Source organism: Ranitomeya imitator, chromosome 9, assembly GCF_032444005.1.
Source record: "Ranitomeya imitator isolate aRanImi1 chromosome 9, aRanImi1.pri, whole genome shotgun sequence".
NCBI classification, from domain to species: domain Eukaryota; kingdom Metazoa; phylum Chordata; class Amphibia; order Anura; family Dendrobatidae; genus Ranitomeya; species Ranitomeya imitator.
This window is the reverse complement of record NC_091290.1, coordinates 91,682,918-91,696,410: the sequence shown is the minus strand read 5'-3', so window position 1 is coordinate 91,696,410 and position 13,493 is coordinate 91,682,918. Positions and strand designations below refer to the sequence as shown.

The 13,493-nt window shown below is 47.7% G+C and overlaps 1 protein-coding gene across 4 annotated transcripts in view; it reads right to left on the bottom strand.

The window, feature by feature from the left end:
* Positions 1–218: 218 nt before the first annotated feature.
* The window catches only part of SPON1 (spondin 1), a 1,002,740-nt gene continuing 989,465 nt past the window's right edge, over positions 219–13,493 (bottom strand). For all 4 annotated transcript variants that reach the window (XM_069739940.1, XM_069739943.1, XM_069739942.1 and 1 more), the window contains 2 exons: positions 1,892–2,152; positions 219–604 (listed from right to left, as the gene is read on the bottom strand). In XM_069739940.1, coding sequence (XP_069596041.1) covers positions 441–604; positions 1,892–2,152 — 425 coding nt within the window. In that variant the 3' untranslated portion in view covers positions 219–440. The remainder of the gene's footprint in view (positions 605–1,891; positions 2,153–13,493) is intronic.

The window sequence follows — 13,493 nt, the reverse complement described above, 5'->3', positions numbered from 1 at the left end:
TAGTGATCATCAACAGTCCCCTGATAGGGTATATCTAGAGAGCACGGTTGTTTGTCGTGTTATGCTTGTGGTTATGGTTTCATTTATTAATATGTAATAAAGGTATTGTTTTATATATATTAAGGATTATAGGTTATTTGTTTACACTTTAAATTCCTTTGACCTATAGATAGTATAGCATTTGGTTCTGATAGGAAGATACAATGTCCAGAATCATATTCTCTTGCTAAACAACCAAACATACAATATTATTTATTGATCTATCCAGATGATTCAATTATTGTTACATGTGAATATTTACAAAATAGTTCTTGCGTCTGCAAGAATAGTAACCAAAGTACATTGCAAAATGAAAAGCACTGTATATATTCTATAATAAAAAAACCTATTAAAGATTGACTTTTCATGTAACTTGAGGGGTATCCCATGTGAGGTATTTGCTAACAAGGATGCACATTACAAGCTCGGATCTCCTTCTTGTCTTTACAGCTGGTGAATTGAGAACTTTTGAACCGCTTCTTTACTGTCATGAATCGCTCCTGTATGCCACCTCCACAATATTTAGTGCATTCTGTCCATGCTGTCCATGGCTTCAATTTGCAGACTGAAAATAAAAGTATCAGTGTTAACATTTTAAAGACCAAGTGAATCAATTGAATAATTAGGTGAGTGGTAGTTGAGATTGAGCTATGGAGAGTGCAGAAGAAGCATTGACAACCTCTGGCCCATAAGGAGCAATGCAGAGATGGGAGACTTATAAAAGGAGCATAATGTTTAGGTGCCCTATAACAAATTTTGAATTAGGGCTCAAAAGCTTCACGTATCATCAACTGGGTGATGAAGAGTTGTCGTATGGATGTTTAATTACATAATCTCATGATTGTAAATGATGTACTGATGCAGAAAAAAAATATATTTTTGTACCATGTTAGCCAGTAGATAAAACAAATATTAAAATTTCAGAGTCCTCAGTGCTTCATGCCTCTCAACCCCTTAAAGACAGATGACATATCTAAATCATCTGCCATGTCTCTGCCTTTGATGTGGGCTCACATGCTGAGACCACATCTTTCCCCACATTTGATGACTTAAGGTACCGTCACACATAATGATATCGTTAACGATATCGTTGCTTTTTGTGACGTAGCAACGATATCGTTAACGAAATCGTTATGTGTGACAGCGACCAACGATCAGGCCCCTGCTGGGAGATCGTTGGTCGCTGGGGAAAGTCAAGGACTTTATTTCGTCGCTGGATCACCCGCTGACATCGCTGAGTTGGCGTGTGTGACGCCGATTCAGCGATGTCTTCACTGGTAACCAGGGTAAACATCGGGTTACTAAGCGCAGGGTCGCGCTTAATAACCCGATGTTTACCCTGGTTACCATTGTAAATTTAAAAAAAAAAAACACTACATACTTACATTCCGGTGTCTGGTCATGTCCCTCGCCTTCAGCTTCCCTGCACTGACTGTGAGCGCCGGCCGTAAAGCAGTGCACAGCGGTGATGTCACCGCTCTGCTTTACGGCCGGTGCTCAGTCAGTGCGGGAAGCTGAAGGCGAGGGACGTGACCAGACACCGGAATGTGAGTATGTAGTGTTTTTTTTTTTTTTACATTTACAATGGTAACCAGGGTTACTAGGCGCGGCCCTGCGCTTAGTAACCCAATGTTTACCCTGGTTACCCGGGGACTTCGGCATCGTTGGTCGCTGGAGAGCTGTCTGTGACAGCTCTCCAGCGACCAAACAGCGACGCTGCAGCGATCGACATCGTTGTCTATATCGCTGCAGCATCGCTAAATGTGACGGTACCTTTAGCTCAACCCACTAACAATCAATTAACACAATCAGTTTGGAAAAATGAGTAAATCTTGGACACATATTGACATACCAGGATACTGTTCACCATCTGCATCTTCATTTGTCCTCTCACTTCTTCTCTTCTCTCGAGCATCTTTAAGACGTCTCTTTTCTGGATTATTTTTTTGGCACTTTCGTACTCTGCATTTCTTACGCTGTACAGTTTCTGGACAGAGGCCCCCTCCAAACTGTGGCTCCAATGTAATCATTCTTGTTCGAATCATGTGTCCTTTACCACATGACTTGTTACATTCTGACCAGTTAGACCACTCAGTCAGTTCACAATTGATGGCTGGAAAAAAAAATACATTTAAAGAGAACCTGTCAACTTAAAATAGAAAACAGAAGAAAGAGAAAACATATTTATCCCTCAGATATTGTAGTTAAATACCAAAATAGCAGCTGAATGAGAAAATAAAGTAATGTTCACCCTGTAGCCCATCACTTCCAATTTCTAAGGTTTGGATCATGTTAGTATTTTACAAAAAAAAGAAAAAAAGGTTTTAGTATCATGTTAGCCAATAGGAAAAACATTGATTGTTATCAGTGGAAGAAGCAAAATAGTAATCTTGTAGTTACAATATCTGTGAAAAATATGTAGTGATTTAATGGCAGATTACAATCCTCCTTCATAATGTGTAGCTAAAACAGGACACGTGGCACAGTAGGAGGTCCAGCCTCCTCAGCTTCAAAGTGAAAACTCACACACCCATCAACTTATCTAGTATCCAGGCTCATGACAAGATGACTCCCTGGGAGCACATGCTGTGTAACTGTGAAGCAATGGCTGGGGGACCACCACAGTGCAGGAAGACTACTGTACACAAGATGAGGTGCAAACAACGAAGGGGGGTTTTATTGGGAGACAGGGAATGGAAGGAACAAGGAAGATGCAAACAGGGGTTTACAATAACAAAAGATAATGCACATGAGTTATCTTGTCTGTGAAATAGCACAGTGATTCAACAATTACAAACTCAGAATCTGTCTCACAAGCAACTTTAAACAATAAGACAAATATAGATGCTACTCTGCATATAACCTCCCTGGCCTTTACTACGCAGGCCACACGGCTACTGTGCTCTAACTACTGAAGCCTGCACTAGGCCCTAACAGGTGCACCATACAGAAACAAACTCACGGTGATGTTGGGGACACAGGTCCAGTCCCAGGGGGCACCCCGGAAGTCCAACACGCTGGTGGGAACGGAGTCCTGTCAGCTCTGCGAAGCATGGTCTTCTCCTTGCTTCTGGATCCTAGGGATGCTCCCGGAAACTGTAAGTCCCTTTCTCAGTGTCTTCGTGGCTTCACAAACTAGCACAGGACAGCCACCTTTGATGTATCCGGAAAAGGCTTGCAAAGTTCACAAGTAAACTTTTGTCCCAAGCTGTAGGACCTTTCTTGTAGCAAAATAGCACACAGTTCTCTCTCTCGTTGCAGCTTCCGATCACACGCACAGTTCAGGCTCAACTCCTCCCCTCTTCCTGGGGCAGCTTATCTTCACCGTCTAGCAGGGGGAAGCAGGACATTCCATCGTACCAGACAAGGGGGTGCTGTCTATTAAAGTGGCAGCGTGTTACTGTCCATAACAGCACTACCCTCTTACATGCCTCCCTTCTTAATGATGGTTGTCCTCGACCATCACAGAATCAAGGTTGAAGCGTAATGAAAGAACGTGCAATGCGGAACAGCACCTATAGAGGAGGCAACAAAGGTGTAAAAACAGACAGAGCACACTGTTCTACATGTCGGACAGGTGGAAGCCCTGTATTAGACCTCTGGGATCTCCGAAGCTCTTGGCTGTCAGGCAAGGCTTGACCATCTTCCAGTGGAACATTTGTTGCAGGAGACATTGTGAGCTCTTGTCTGGTCTCGTCCTCGCATGGCGGTGCTGGTACATCCATGGGATCACCGTCTCTGGGCGGCTGAGGACCTCCTACTGTGTCGGGGATGGTCCACCACTCATCGATTTGGTCATCAGGCATGACAGATTCAGGAAGTGGAGTGTCACCTTCAGGCGACAATGGCGTAGAACAGACCTCAGACCGGCAAGGCAGCAGCATATTTCTGTGAAGTACTCTAGGGGCAGATGCCCCATTCTCAATCTGTACCTTGTAGACAGGGGCGTTAGCATACACTCGCTTGATAACCTTGTACAGCTGTACTTCCCATCTCTCACTTAGTTTTCCTTTAGGGCATTTCTCTCTGACCAATACTCGGTCTCCAGGTTGGAGCGGTAACTCTTGAGTCGGTTTGCGGGCCGTATGCTCTTTTTCTTGCAGTTGCTGACCCGCCAACCGCCGTATCGTTTGCAATCGTTGCCGATGCTCTTTTACCCATGAGGTGACAGTTCGCTCCATCAGCTCCTCTGGCTGTTCCAAATTCAGCTCAATGATCTCTCGTCCAGCTCTTCCAAACAACAGTAGATAGGGGGTATAACCCGTGGTGGAGTGGACCCGATTGTTGTAGGTCCAGACCAATTCTGGCAGATAGTCTGGCCAACACGCCTTCTTATCCTCCTCCAACGTTCTCAGCATCTGAAGCAAGGTTCTGTTGAAGCGTTCACAAGCTCCATTGCCTTGGGGGTGGTAAGGGGTGGTCCGGGACCGCTCGATGCCATACATACGATACAATTCTTCCATCAACTTGCCTTGGAAACATGCGCCTTGGTCAGAGTGGATGCGCTTTGGGCACCCATACACCCGGATGAAGTCTTGACAGATGGCTCGTGCCGCCGATTCCGCAGTCTGGTCGCTAGTCGGAGTGACTACTGCGAACTTGGAGAAATGATCGGTCATCACCAAACAGTATTGCAGCCCCCGGGCCGAGTGTCCCACGAGGAGATAGTCGATCATCAAGACTTCCAACGGTTCCTTAGTTTGTATGGTCTGGATGGGTGCCCTCTGTTCAGTACTCTTAATGAGGTCACATACTCGACATTGCCGGCAAACCTCTTCCACCACAAGCTCCAACCGGGGGCAATACACATACCGCTGCAACCATTGGTAGGTCTTTGTGGGGCCGAAGTGCGCTCCGAATTCGTAGGCTTCTTTAGCTATTTCTTGAGCCATTCTTCCTGGGATGACCACTTGCCACCTTACTTCCATATCTTTTGGCTGTTGCCTCTTACGATATAGTACGGACTCTCGCACTTCCAGTCTATCCCACTGGTGCAACACACTCCTCATTTCAGAGTCCAGATTATCTCTCTCTTGTTTGCCAGGCTTCCGCTTTTGCGTTACCCACCATTTCATCTGTCTCAGCCCTTCGTCTTCATCCTGAAGGTGCCCCCATTCCTCGTTGGTTCTCCCCAGGGACCGGGGTAATGCGCAGGCCTCCCTTCTTGACTGGGCCACAACCATTGGGGGCTTGAACTTATTGAAGTCCGGGGTTTCCTCCTCTTCGAGTTGCTCATCAAGATCCCCCACTGGAGTCTCCACAGGCACACTTGACAGCCCATCCGCATTTGCGTTTTTGGTAGCAGAGTGATAACGAATGGTAAAGTCGAACTTGGCTAGGCGAGCCATCCACCGTTGTTCTAAGGCCCCCAATTTAGCATTCTCAAGGTGGGCCAGGGGATTATTGTCTGTTCGAACTTGAATTTTGGTACCTGTCAGGAAGCCTGCAAACTTTTCTGTCATGGCCCACACCAGCGCCAGGAGCTCTAACCGGAAGGAGCTGTAATTGTGAGGGTTTCTTTCGCTGTCTCGTAGGGACCTGCTAGCATACCCGATAACTCTCTCATGTCCATCCTGTATCTGAGAAAGTACTGCACCGAGTCCATGCAGGCTACCATCGGTGTACAACAGGAACGGTTGATCGAAACCTGCGTAGGCCAAAATCGGGGCCGAAGTAAGGGCATTCTTTAAAGCCTGGAAGGCCTCGTGTTGTCCCTGTGCCCAGGGGATGCGCTGGGTCTTCGGCACTCCAGCGGTCCCCCTCAGCAACTCATTGAGAGGACCTGCCACCTTCGTGAAGTCTTTAACAAACCGGCGGTAGTACCCCGTGAGTCCCAGGAAGGCCTGGAGTTCTCTCACTGTTTGAGGGACTGGCCACTTCTGGATAGCAGCCACTTTTTCTGGCGAGGGTAGAACTCCATCTTGTGACACTATGTGGCCTAGGTACTCGATCTCCCTCTTGAAGTGGTGGCATTTCTTTGGCTTCACCTTTAGGTTATGAGCCCGCAGTCTTCCGAGCACCTGTCCAAGCCGGGCAAGTTGGTCTTCGAATGAGGCTGAAAACACAATGATGTCATCCAGATAGATCAGGGTAGCCTCAAAATTTAAATCTCCCAAACACTTTTCCATCAGCCGTTGAAAGGTGCCTGGAGCATTGGAGAGCCCAAAGGGCATCCGGTTAAACTCGAACAGCCCCATAGGGAGGATGAAGGCGGTTTTCCCTCTGTCTTTCTCTGCCATGGCTACTTGCCAGTATCCGCTTGCTAGATCCAGGGTGGAGAAGTGCTTGGCTTTCCTCAACGCTATCAAGGATTCCTCGATGCGGGGCAACGGATACGAGTCTCGAACAGTGCAGGCATTGAGTTTCCTGTAATCTACACAGAACCGGATGGTCCCATTTTTTTTCTTGACGAGCACCACCGGGGCTGCCCAAGGGCTCTGACTACTCTGCACCACTCCTGAATCCAGCATCTGTCTCAGTAATGTTTTCACCTCTTGGTACATCTTGGGCGGGATCTGCCAGTATCATTCTCGAATTGGACGAGCTTCCCCAGTCGGTATCTCATGCGTGATGGCTTCAGTACAGCCGAAATCTTCGGCGTGACGGACGAATGTGGCCTGATTTTCCCACAGCATAGTTGCTATTGCTTGCACACGCTCAGGGCCGATAGCTTTCACATCCACTTCCATTTGATCAAGGATGACCCGTCCACTCCACTCCGGGGATGGTGTCTCTTCGTCTCCCGCAGCAACTGCTAGGGTCCACCCCACGCCTTCTTTTGGTGATAAAGACATCTCCTTCTGACTCACCACTTCACCCTTATGTAGGTACACCAGGGCCAGATCTGTCCCTCGTGGCAAGGTGACCTCCCTGGGGCTCACATTCAAAGCTCTTATGGGGACATGTCCTCGCTGGACCACAGCTATCGTACAAGCTATCATGACTTCTTGAACCACTCCTCCGCCTACCACAGGCTGAACAACCACTTCCAACCCATCAAGGTTGCGGTGAGTCCCCACTGGAAGGTATACTATAGTTTCTCGCTCAGGAGGTAGGATTACAGGTTCTTTACCAGGAGCCCTGATGACCCCTACCGTCTGATAAGATGGCACACTCTTCTGCGTCCCACAGACGCGGATCAGTCGTTGAAGGGCTTCTTGAGTAGGCTTATGTGGAGTAGCCTTCTTTCAATATCCAGGTCCCCGTTTGGTGAACATAATCTGATCGAGTTCACGTAGGATATTCATTCCCAGTACTACAGGCACATCTTCCTTGACAGGCTCATGGACTAGCAGGATCCCTTTTCTCCCAACTTCTTGCCCACAGATTCGAATATTCATCCACACGACCCCTGTGAACGGAATCGGTTGTTGGTTGGCAGCAAACAAGCGAATCAATGTCTCTTTTTCTGGCTTGGCCAGGTCCTGGAAATGCTGCTTGAAGTACGCTTCTGGCATCGTTGTTACTTGTGACCCGGTATCTACCAGGCAATCCACCAGAACTTCAAATTCAGCACGTAGGATGGGGCTCCCAGCAATCAAGTGTTCGTTATGATATGGAGCGGCCTCTCTTCTCGCCTCCCCTGCAGAGTGCCGCACTACCGTGGGGGTTGGTAGTTTTACGGCGGCTTCCACTGGCCTTGAGTATAGTTCCGACAGTCTCTGGCAAGGTGCCCCCATCCTCCACACTCCCAGCATTGAATGCCTCCTCCTCGCCGGGGGGTACTTCGTGCCTGTCCTCGTGCCGCCGATGCCTGACGGGAGGGAACTTGTTCCCACTGATCCCTTGTCGATCGGGCTGAAGAATGGTTGCATGAGTATGGTGGGTCAGACTCTTGGAGTTCCCCCACTCTTCGCTCCATCTGGGTCAGTTTCTCTTGCACGTTAACAAGGGACCGCTGCAAGTCTTGCACTACCTGGACCATAATCTTTTGATGGTTTGGGTCCCCCCTGGAATTGGCGCCCTGGACACGCATCACTCCAGACGCATAGTTTTCTTCTTTACTTCAGGCCACTGTTTCCGCCAGGACTTGACGAAATGTAAGGGCTGGATCTGCACGGACCCGTTCTGACAGTGCTTGCCTCAAGGATGTGCTGTGTAGTCCCAGAATGAATTGCTCCCGGAGTATCCGGTCTTTAGAGCACATGCTGCCAAATCCATCTGCCTCCTTTCTCTGCACCTCTGCGAACACTTCTTGCAGTGCTGTTGCATACTGAGAAATTCCTTTTTCTTCCCGCTGCAGCCTAGAGAAAAATTTGGCGCGAAGATGTCCCGCGCTAGCAGTCTCGCCGTAAATCTCTTCCAGGAACTTCACTAGCTCCTTCAGGGTACTGCGGGTGAGTTCTGGTTGTAGGCAGACGTTTCTGCGGGCATCCCCTCTAGGGCAGGTAAAGCAATGTCCGCTTCAAGGTCTGGGCTGATGTTATAAATCTTCAGGGTGCTTTGCAGTCGGACAGTGGCATATTCTTGCCGTCAAACTTTGGGAGCACACTAAATATGGTGCCCATAGGGAGTGTCCTTGCAGGGGTTCCACCAATGCCCACAGCATCCCCATTAATGTTAGCATTCCCGCCATTGCGGTCTGCTGCCTCCATCTTGGTGACAGTACCCTGCTCGCAGCACCACTTGAAGCGATGGCCGGGGGACCACCACAGTGCAGGAAGACTACTGTACAAAAGATGAGGTGCAAACAACGAAGGGGGGTTTTATTGGGAGACAGGGAATGGAAGGAACAAGGAAGATGCAAACAGGGGTTAACAATAACAAAAGATAATGCACATGAGTTATCTTGTCTGTGAAATAGCACAGTGATTCAACAATTACAAACTCAGATTCTGTCTCACAAGCAACTTTAAACAATAAGACAAATATAGATGCTACTCTGCATAGAACCTCCCTGGCCTTTACTACGCAGGCCACACGGCTACCGTGCTCTAACTACTGAAGCCTGCACTAGGCCCTAACAGGTGCACCATATAGGAACAAACTCACGGTGATGTTGGGGACACAGATCCAGTCCCAGGGGGCCCCCAGAAGTCCAAAACGGTGGTGGGAACGGAGTCCTGTCAGCTCTGCGAAGCATGGTCTTCTCCTTGCTTCTGGATCCTAGGGATGCTCCTGGAAACTGTAAGTCCCTTTCTCAGTGTCTTCATGGCTTCACAAACTAGCACAGGACAGCCACCTTTGCTGTATCCGGAAAAGGCTTGCAAAGTTCACAAGTAAACTTTCGTCCCAAGCTGTAGGACCTTTCTTGTAGCAAAATAGCACACAGTTTTCTCTCTCTCTCTTGCAGCTTCCGATCACACGCACAGTTCAGGCTCAACTCCTCCCCTCTTCCTGGGGCAGCTTATCTTCACCGTCTAGCAGGGGGAAGCAGGACATTCCATTGTACCAGACAAGGGGGTGCTGTCTATTAAAGTGGCAGCGTGTTACTGTCCATAACAGCACTACCCTCTTACAACTGCTCCATTCAGTAAGATACTATTTCATAAGGAGAAAATATGGAGTTTTCATATGTCCTATCTGTACACCTGTTACATTTTCGAGATCTCAGGAATCGGCTAAATGCCTTCCAGGGTCTCGATCTGTTCTAGCACCCTGAAGTGGGGAGTTTACAGAAAGGCTGGTAGAAGTCAGGTAGCGAACCCGTGTTTTATCTACAAGCGTTACAGGGACCCAGACGGATCTGAATGCACCAGAACTACCGTCCTATGAGCTCCTGTTGGGAACTTATGAATCTTCACAATTTTGGGGGAGTTTTAGCAACAATCACTAGGGAGAGGGGGATTTCAAATCATCCCAGGGGTGGAACACTGAGTGACCAACCAAGGGGATACACCTTGTGTAAGCTCTCTTTTTGACATGCTTGCTGTTTATTTCTAAAGGAGGTCATGTCAAGTAATGTGCTGGAAGGTACTGGAAACAGCTGGAGCTCCAAGCTCCAATTCAGTCCAGCTTACATGGTTGAACATCAAACCGGTAACGGACATGTTTCAAAAGCTTACACCTTTTGTACTGTCTGTTGTGACAAAGTCACTGGTGAAGTGATGGAGGGGAGATAAGTGTCACTGCGCATTATGGCATCAGTGATGTAAAACCAGAGTAGTTTCCTCCAGCACAGTACATGTTGAGAGGATTAAATGAGAGTTATGTTATGGGCTTGTTTTAGTGTAGCTCCATAGAGTGGGTGGAAAGGGGTCCACTGTATCTCCACCTGCAGTGTCCTGACAGGACCTGTGTGATATCGAGATTATGTGATCAATCACATGATGGAAGAGTCACATGATATAGGCTTAAATGGCTGACTGACAGAGCTTTCACATATTTCTTTGTTTTGCCCAGAGGGCCATGTTTACTTTCACAAGCTTGGTTTATGCTATCTACAATAAGCCAAGTCTTTTCTTAAAGAGACAGTGTTCCGGTTATAACTCTGTGTCCAGCTGAGTGAGCCACTCTACCACACCCTATTTGCATTTCTGACCCATGTATATATTTAAACATTGTGTCTATTGTGCTTTGTCTAGTGTGCTTTTAAGGCGATTAAATAAATAATTTAACCTTAGCCTGCTATTTATCTCAATTTACAAACCCATACGTCAGCGTTTGTTCGGTTTTAACTTCACATGCTACCGTTGCTGGTTTCTGGCCCAATAAAAACCCATTAACAGAATAGCCTTATGTCTAATGAGGAACTGTTGGCAATCCTACAGGGCTGGCAGGGCTCTGTTTCACTGGTGTTCGAGAAAGGGAGCCTCTTAGCCTATCAGGATTGTGAGTGGGTGCAATGCCATGTAAACTGCTGTGTGGGCCACATTTTATCACTCCCCATGCCCATGTGGATAGAGGGTGTCTGTGTAAAAGTATGCCAAGCAGATCTTACATATCCCCAGGGGATTTGGAATGTCACATTGGTGAATGTGTCGAGACCATACCACGTGATCCCTGCGATGTAATAGTTATGTCAATCAGTGCTGCGAGGTATGGGTTTATCACAATACCTTTTAACCTTTTGCCCCAAAATCTGTGTTCACCTTCCTGACTGGGTTAAATTTTGCAAATCTGACCATTGTCATTTACGTGGTAATAACTCTGAAATGCTTCAATGAATCCTAGTAATCCTTATAATGTTATTTGTAACATTATACAATTGGGGGTATATGGGGTATCTAGATAGAGGTAGCACCTCTGGTGGAGTGCTTGCCGTGTCCTCTTTGTACAGCTCTTCCATCTTTGGTCCTCATCTGATGCTCAACTCTCACCTGTACCTCCAAGTAGCTGCTAGCATGCGGCAGCGGGTACACCCCGGAACACTGCCTCGGCAGGCGGGCCAAACCAGGTGAGGGTAGCTGTTGGGTTCTTTGAGACCTACAGTGATTTTCAAGGGTTTGCCTACCCTTGCATGTGAAGACTGGATATGGCGGACTGTGCGGAAGAAACCAAGGTTCAACGGACAGACAAGCGATTTCCAGCACAGTGTTGTGGAGCGCTGAGAGGGCGCAGCGAAGCACATATAGGACACTGCTGGCCATCCACTGCACCCTGACCTATCTCCAGTTGTCTCGCTTAGCTCTTGCCACTGGGGCTCGATAAATACAGGCGAGAGAGTGAGGTTGACGACTGCGCAACTCCTCCTCACTTTAATCCAAGTCAAGCGCAAGTCATGACTTCAACCACTGCTGTCATGATCCCAATGGCAGGGGATCACAAAAGGACAAGCACACAAAAAACAGAACAAGCTCTAGGGTGATGGAAACTGAGCTGACCGCGATCCTGAACCTAATTCACAACACTAGCAGTAGCCGGGGAACGTGCCTACGATGATTCTAGACGTCTCGCGCCAGCCGAAGGACTAGCTTCCCTATTAGAAGAAACAAAGACCTCTCTTGCCTCCAGAGAAACACCCCACAGAAATAGCAGCCCCCCACATGTAATGACGGTGAAATGAGAGGAAAGCACATACGTAGTAATGAAAACAGATTCAGCAAAATGAGGCCCGCTAAAACTAGATAGCAGAGGATACAAAAGTGAACTGCGCGGTCAGCGAAAAACCCTACAAAAAACCATCCTGAAATTACCTGAACTCATGTGCCAACTCATGGAACATGAGGAGTAATATCAGCCCACTAGAGCAACCAGCAACAAGGAATCACATAACTGCAAGCTGGACTAAAACAAAAATAAAGCAAAACGTGGAACAGGAAAATCAAAAACTTAGCTTGTCCTGAAGATTACAGAAGCGGAAAGCAGAGGTAACAAGACACACTGATTACATTGCTCGCCGGCGAGGAAATGACAAGAAAGCCAGGTTAAATAGGAAACTCCCATATCCTGATAGAACAGGTGGACACCAGAGACCGCAGAGAACACAAGTCACCCAGTACCATCTGTAACCACCAGAGGGAGCCCAAAAACAGAATCCACAACACACTGCGTAATAAAAAGTCCTGTGGCGATGGGAGAGTGGCAAAGCAGCAGGTGTGGAGTCACTGGAAGCTGTAGTCACGAACCTTCACACAGGCGGCCCAGGCCATATGGTCGCTCTCTACTGGACCGAAGCAGCAGTGGAGTTCGGCAGCCTCCTGGGTGTCTGAGCAGTCCTGTTCAGGATCACTCTGCTCACCTCAATCGAGGAAGGGGCTAGAAAAGGTGCCTCAAACATAGTCTGCTTCATTTCACCTGGCCAGCCTACCGCAGCTGGCGGGTTTCCCATACAGCGGTCGACACACAATAAAGAAAAAGAAAATGATGGTACTCAACCTTGGCACATGGAATGTGAGAACTCTGCTGGATAATATCAAGGCAGACAGACCAGAGAGAAGAACGGCATTGGTTGCTCAGGAGCTAGCTCGTTACAAGGTTGATATAGCAGCTCTCAGCGAAACACGCCTGGCAGACAAGGGTCAATTGACAGAGCATGGTGGTGGATATACATTCTTCTGGAGTGGTCGAGGCAGCACTGAAAAACGAGAAGCAGGCGTGGGATTTGCTATCAAAACTCATCTTGCTCGTAAACTTACCTGGCTTCCGGAGGGCATCAACGACCGTCTGATAACATTTCAGCTCTCACTTACAAACAAGAAACACGCGACTCTGATCAGTGTCTATGCTCCCACGATGACTACGATGGTGGGCAGCACGGTGGCTCAGTGGATAGCACTGCAGCCTTGCAGCGCTGGGGTCCTGGGTTCGAATCCCACCCAGGACAACATCTGCAAAGAGTTTGTATGTTCTCTCCGTGTTTGCGTGGGTTTCCTCCGGGCACTCCGGTTTCCTCCCACATTCCAAAGACATACTGACAGGGAATTTAGATTGTGAGCCCCATTGGGGACAGCGATGATAATGTGTGCAAATTGTAAAGCGCTGCGGAATATGTTAGCGCTATATAAAAATAAAGATTATTATTATTATTATTATTAATCCGGATGACATTAAAGATAAGTTCTATGATGAACTTG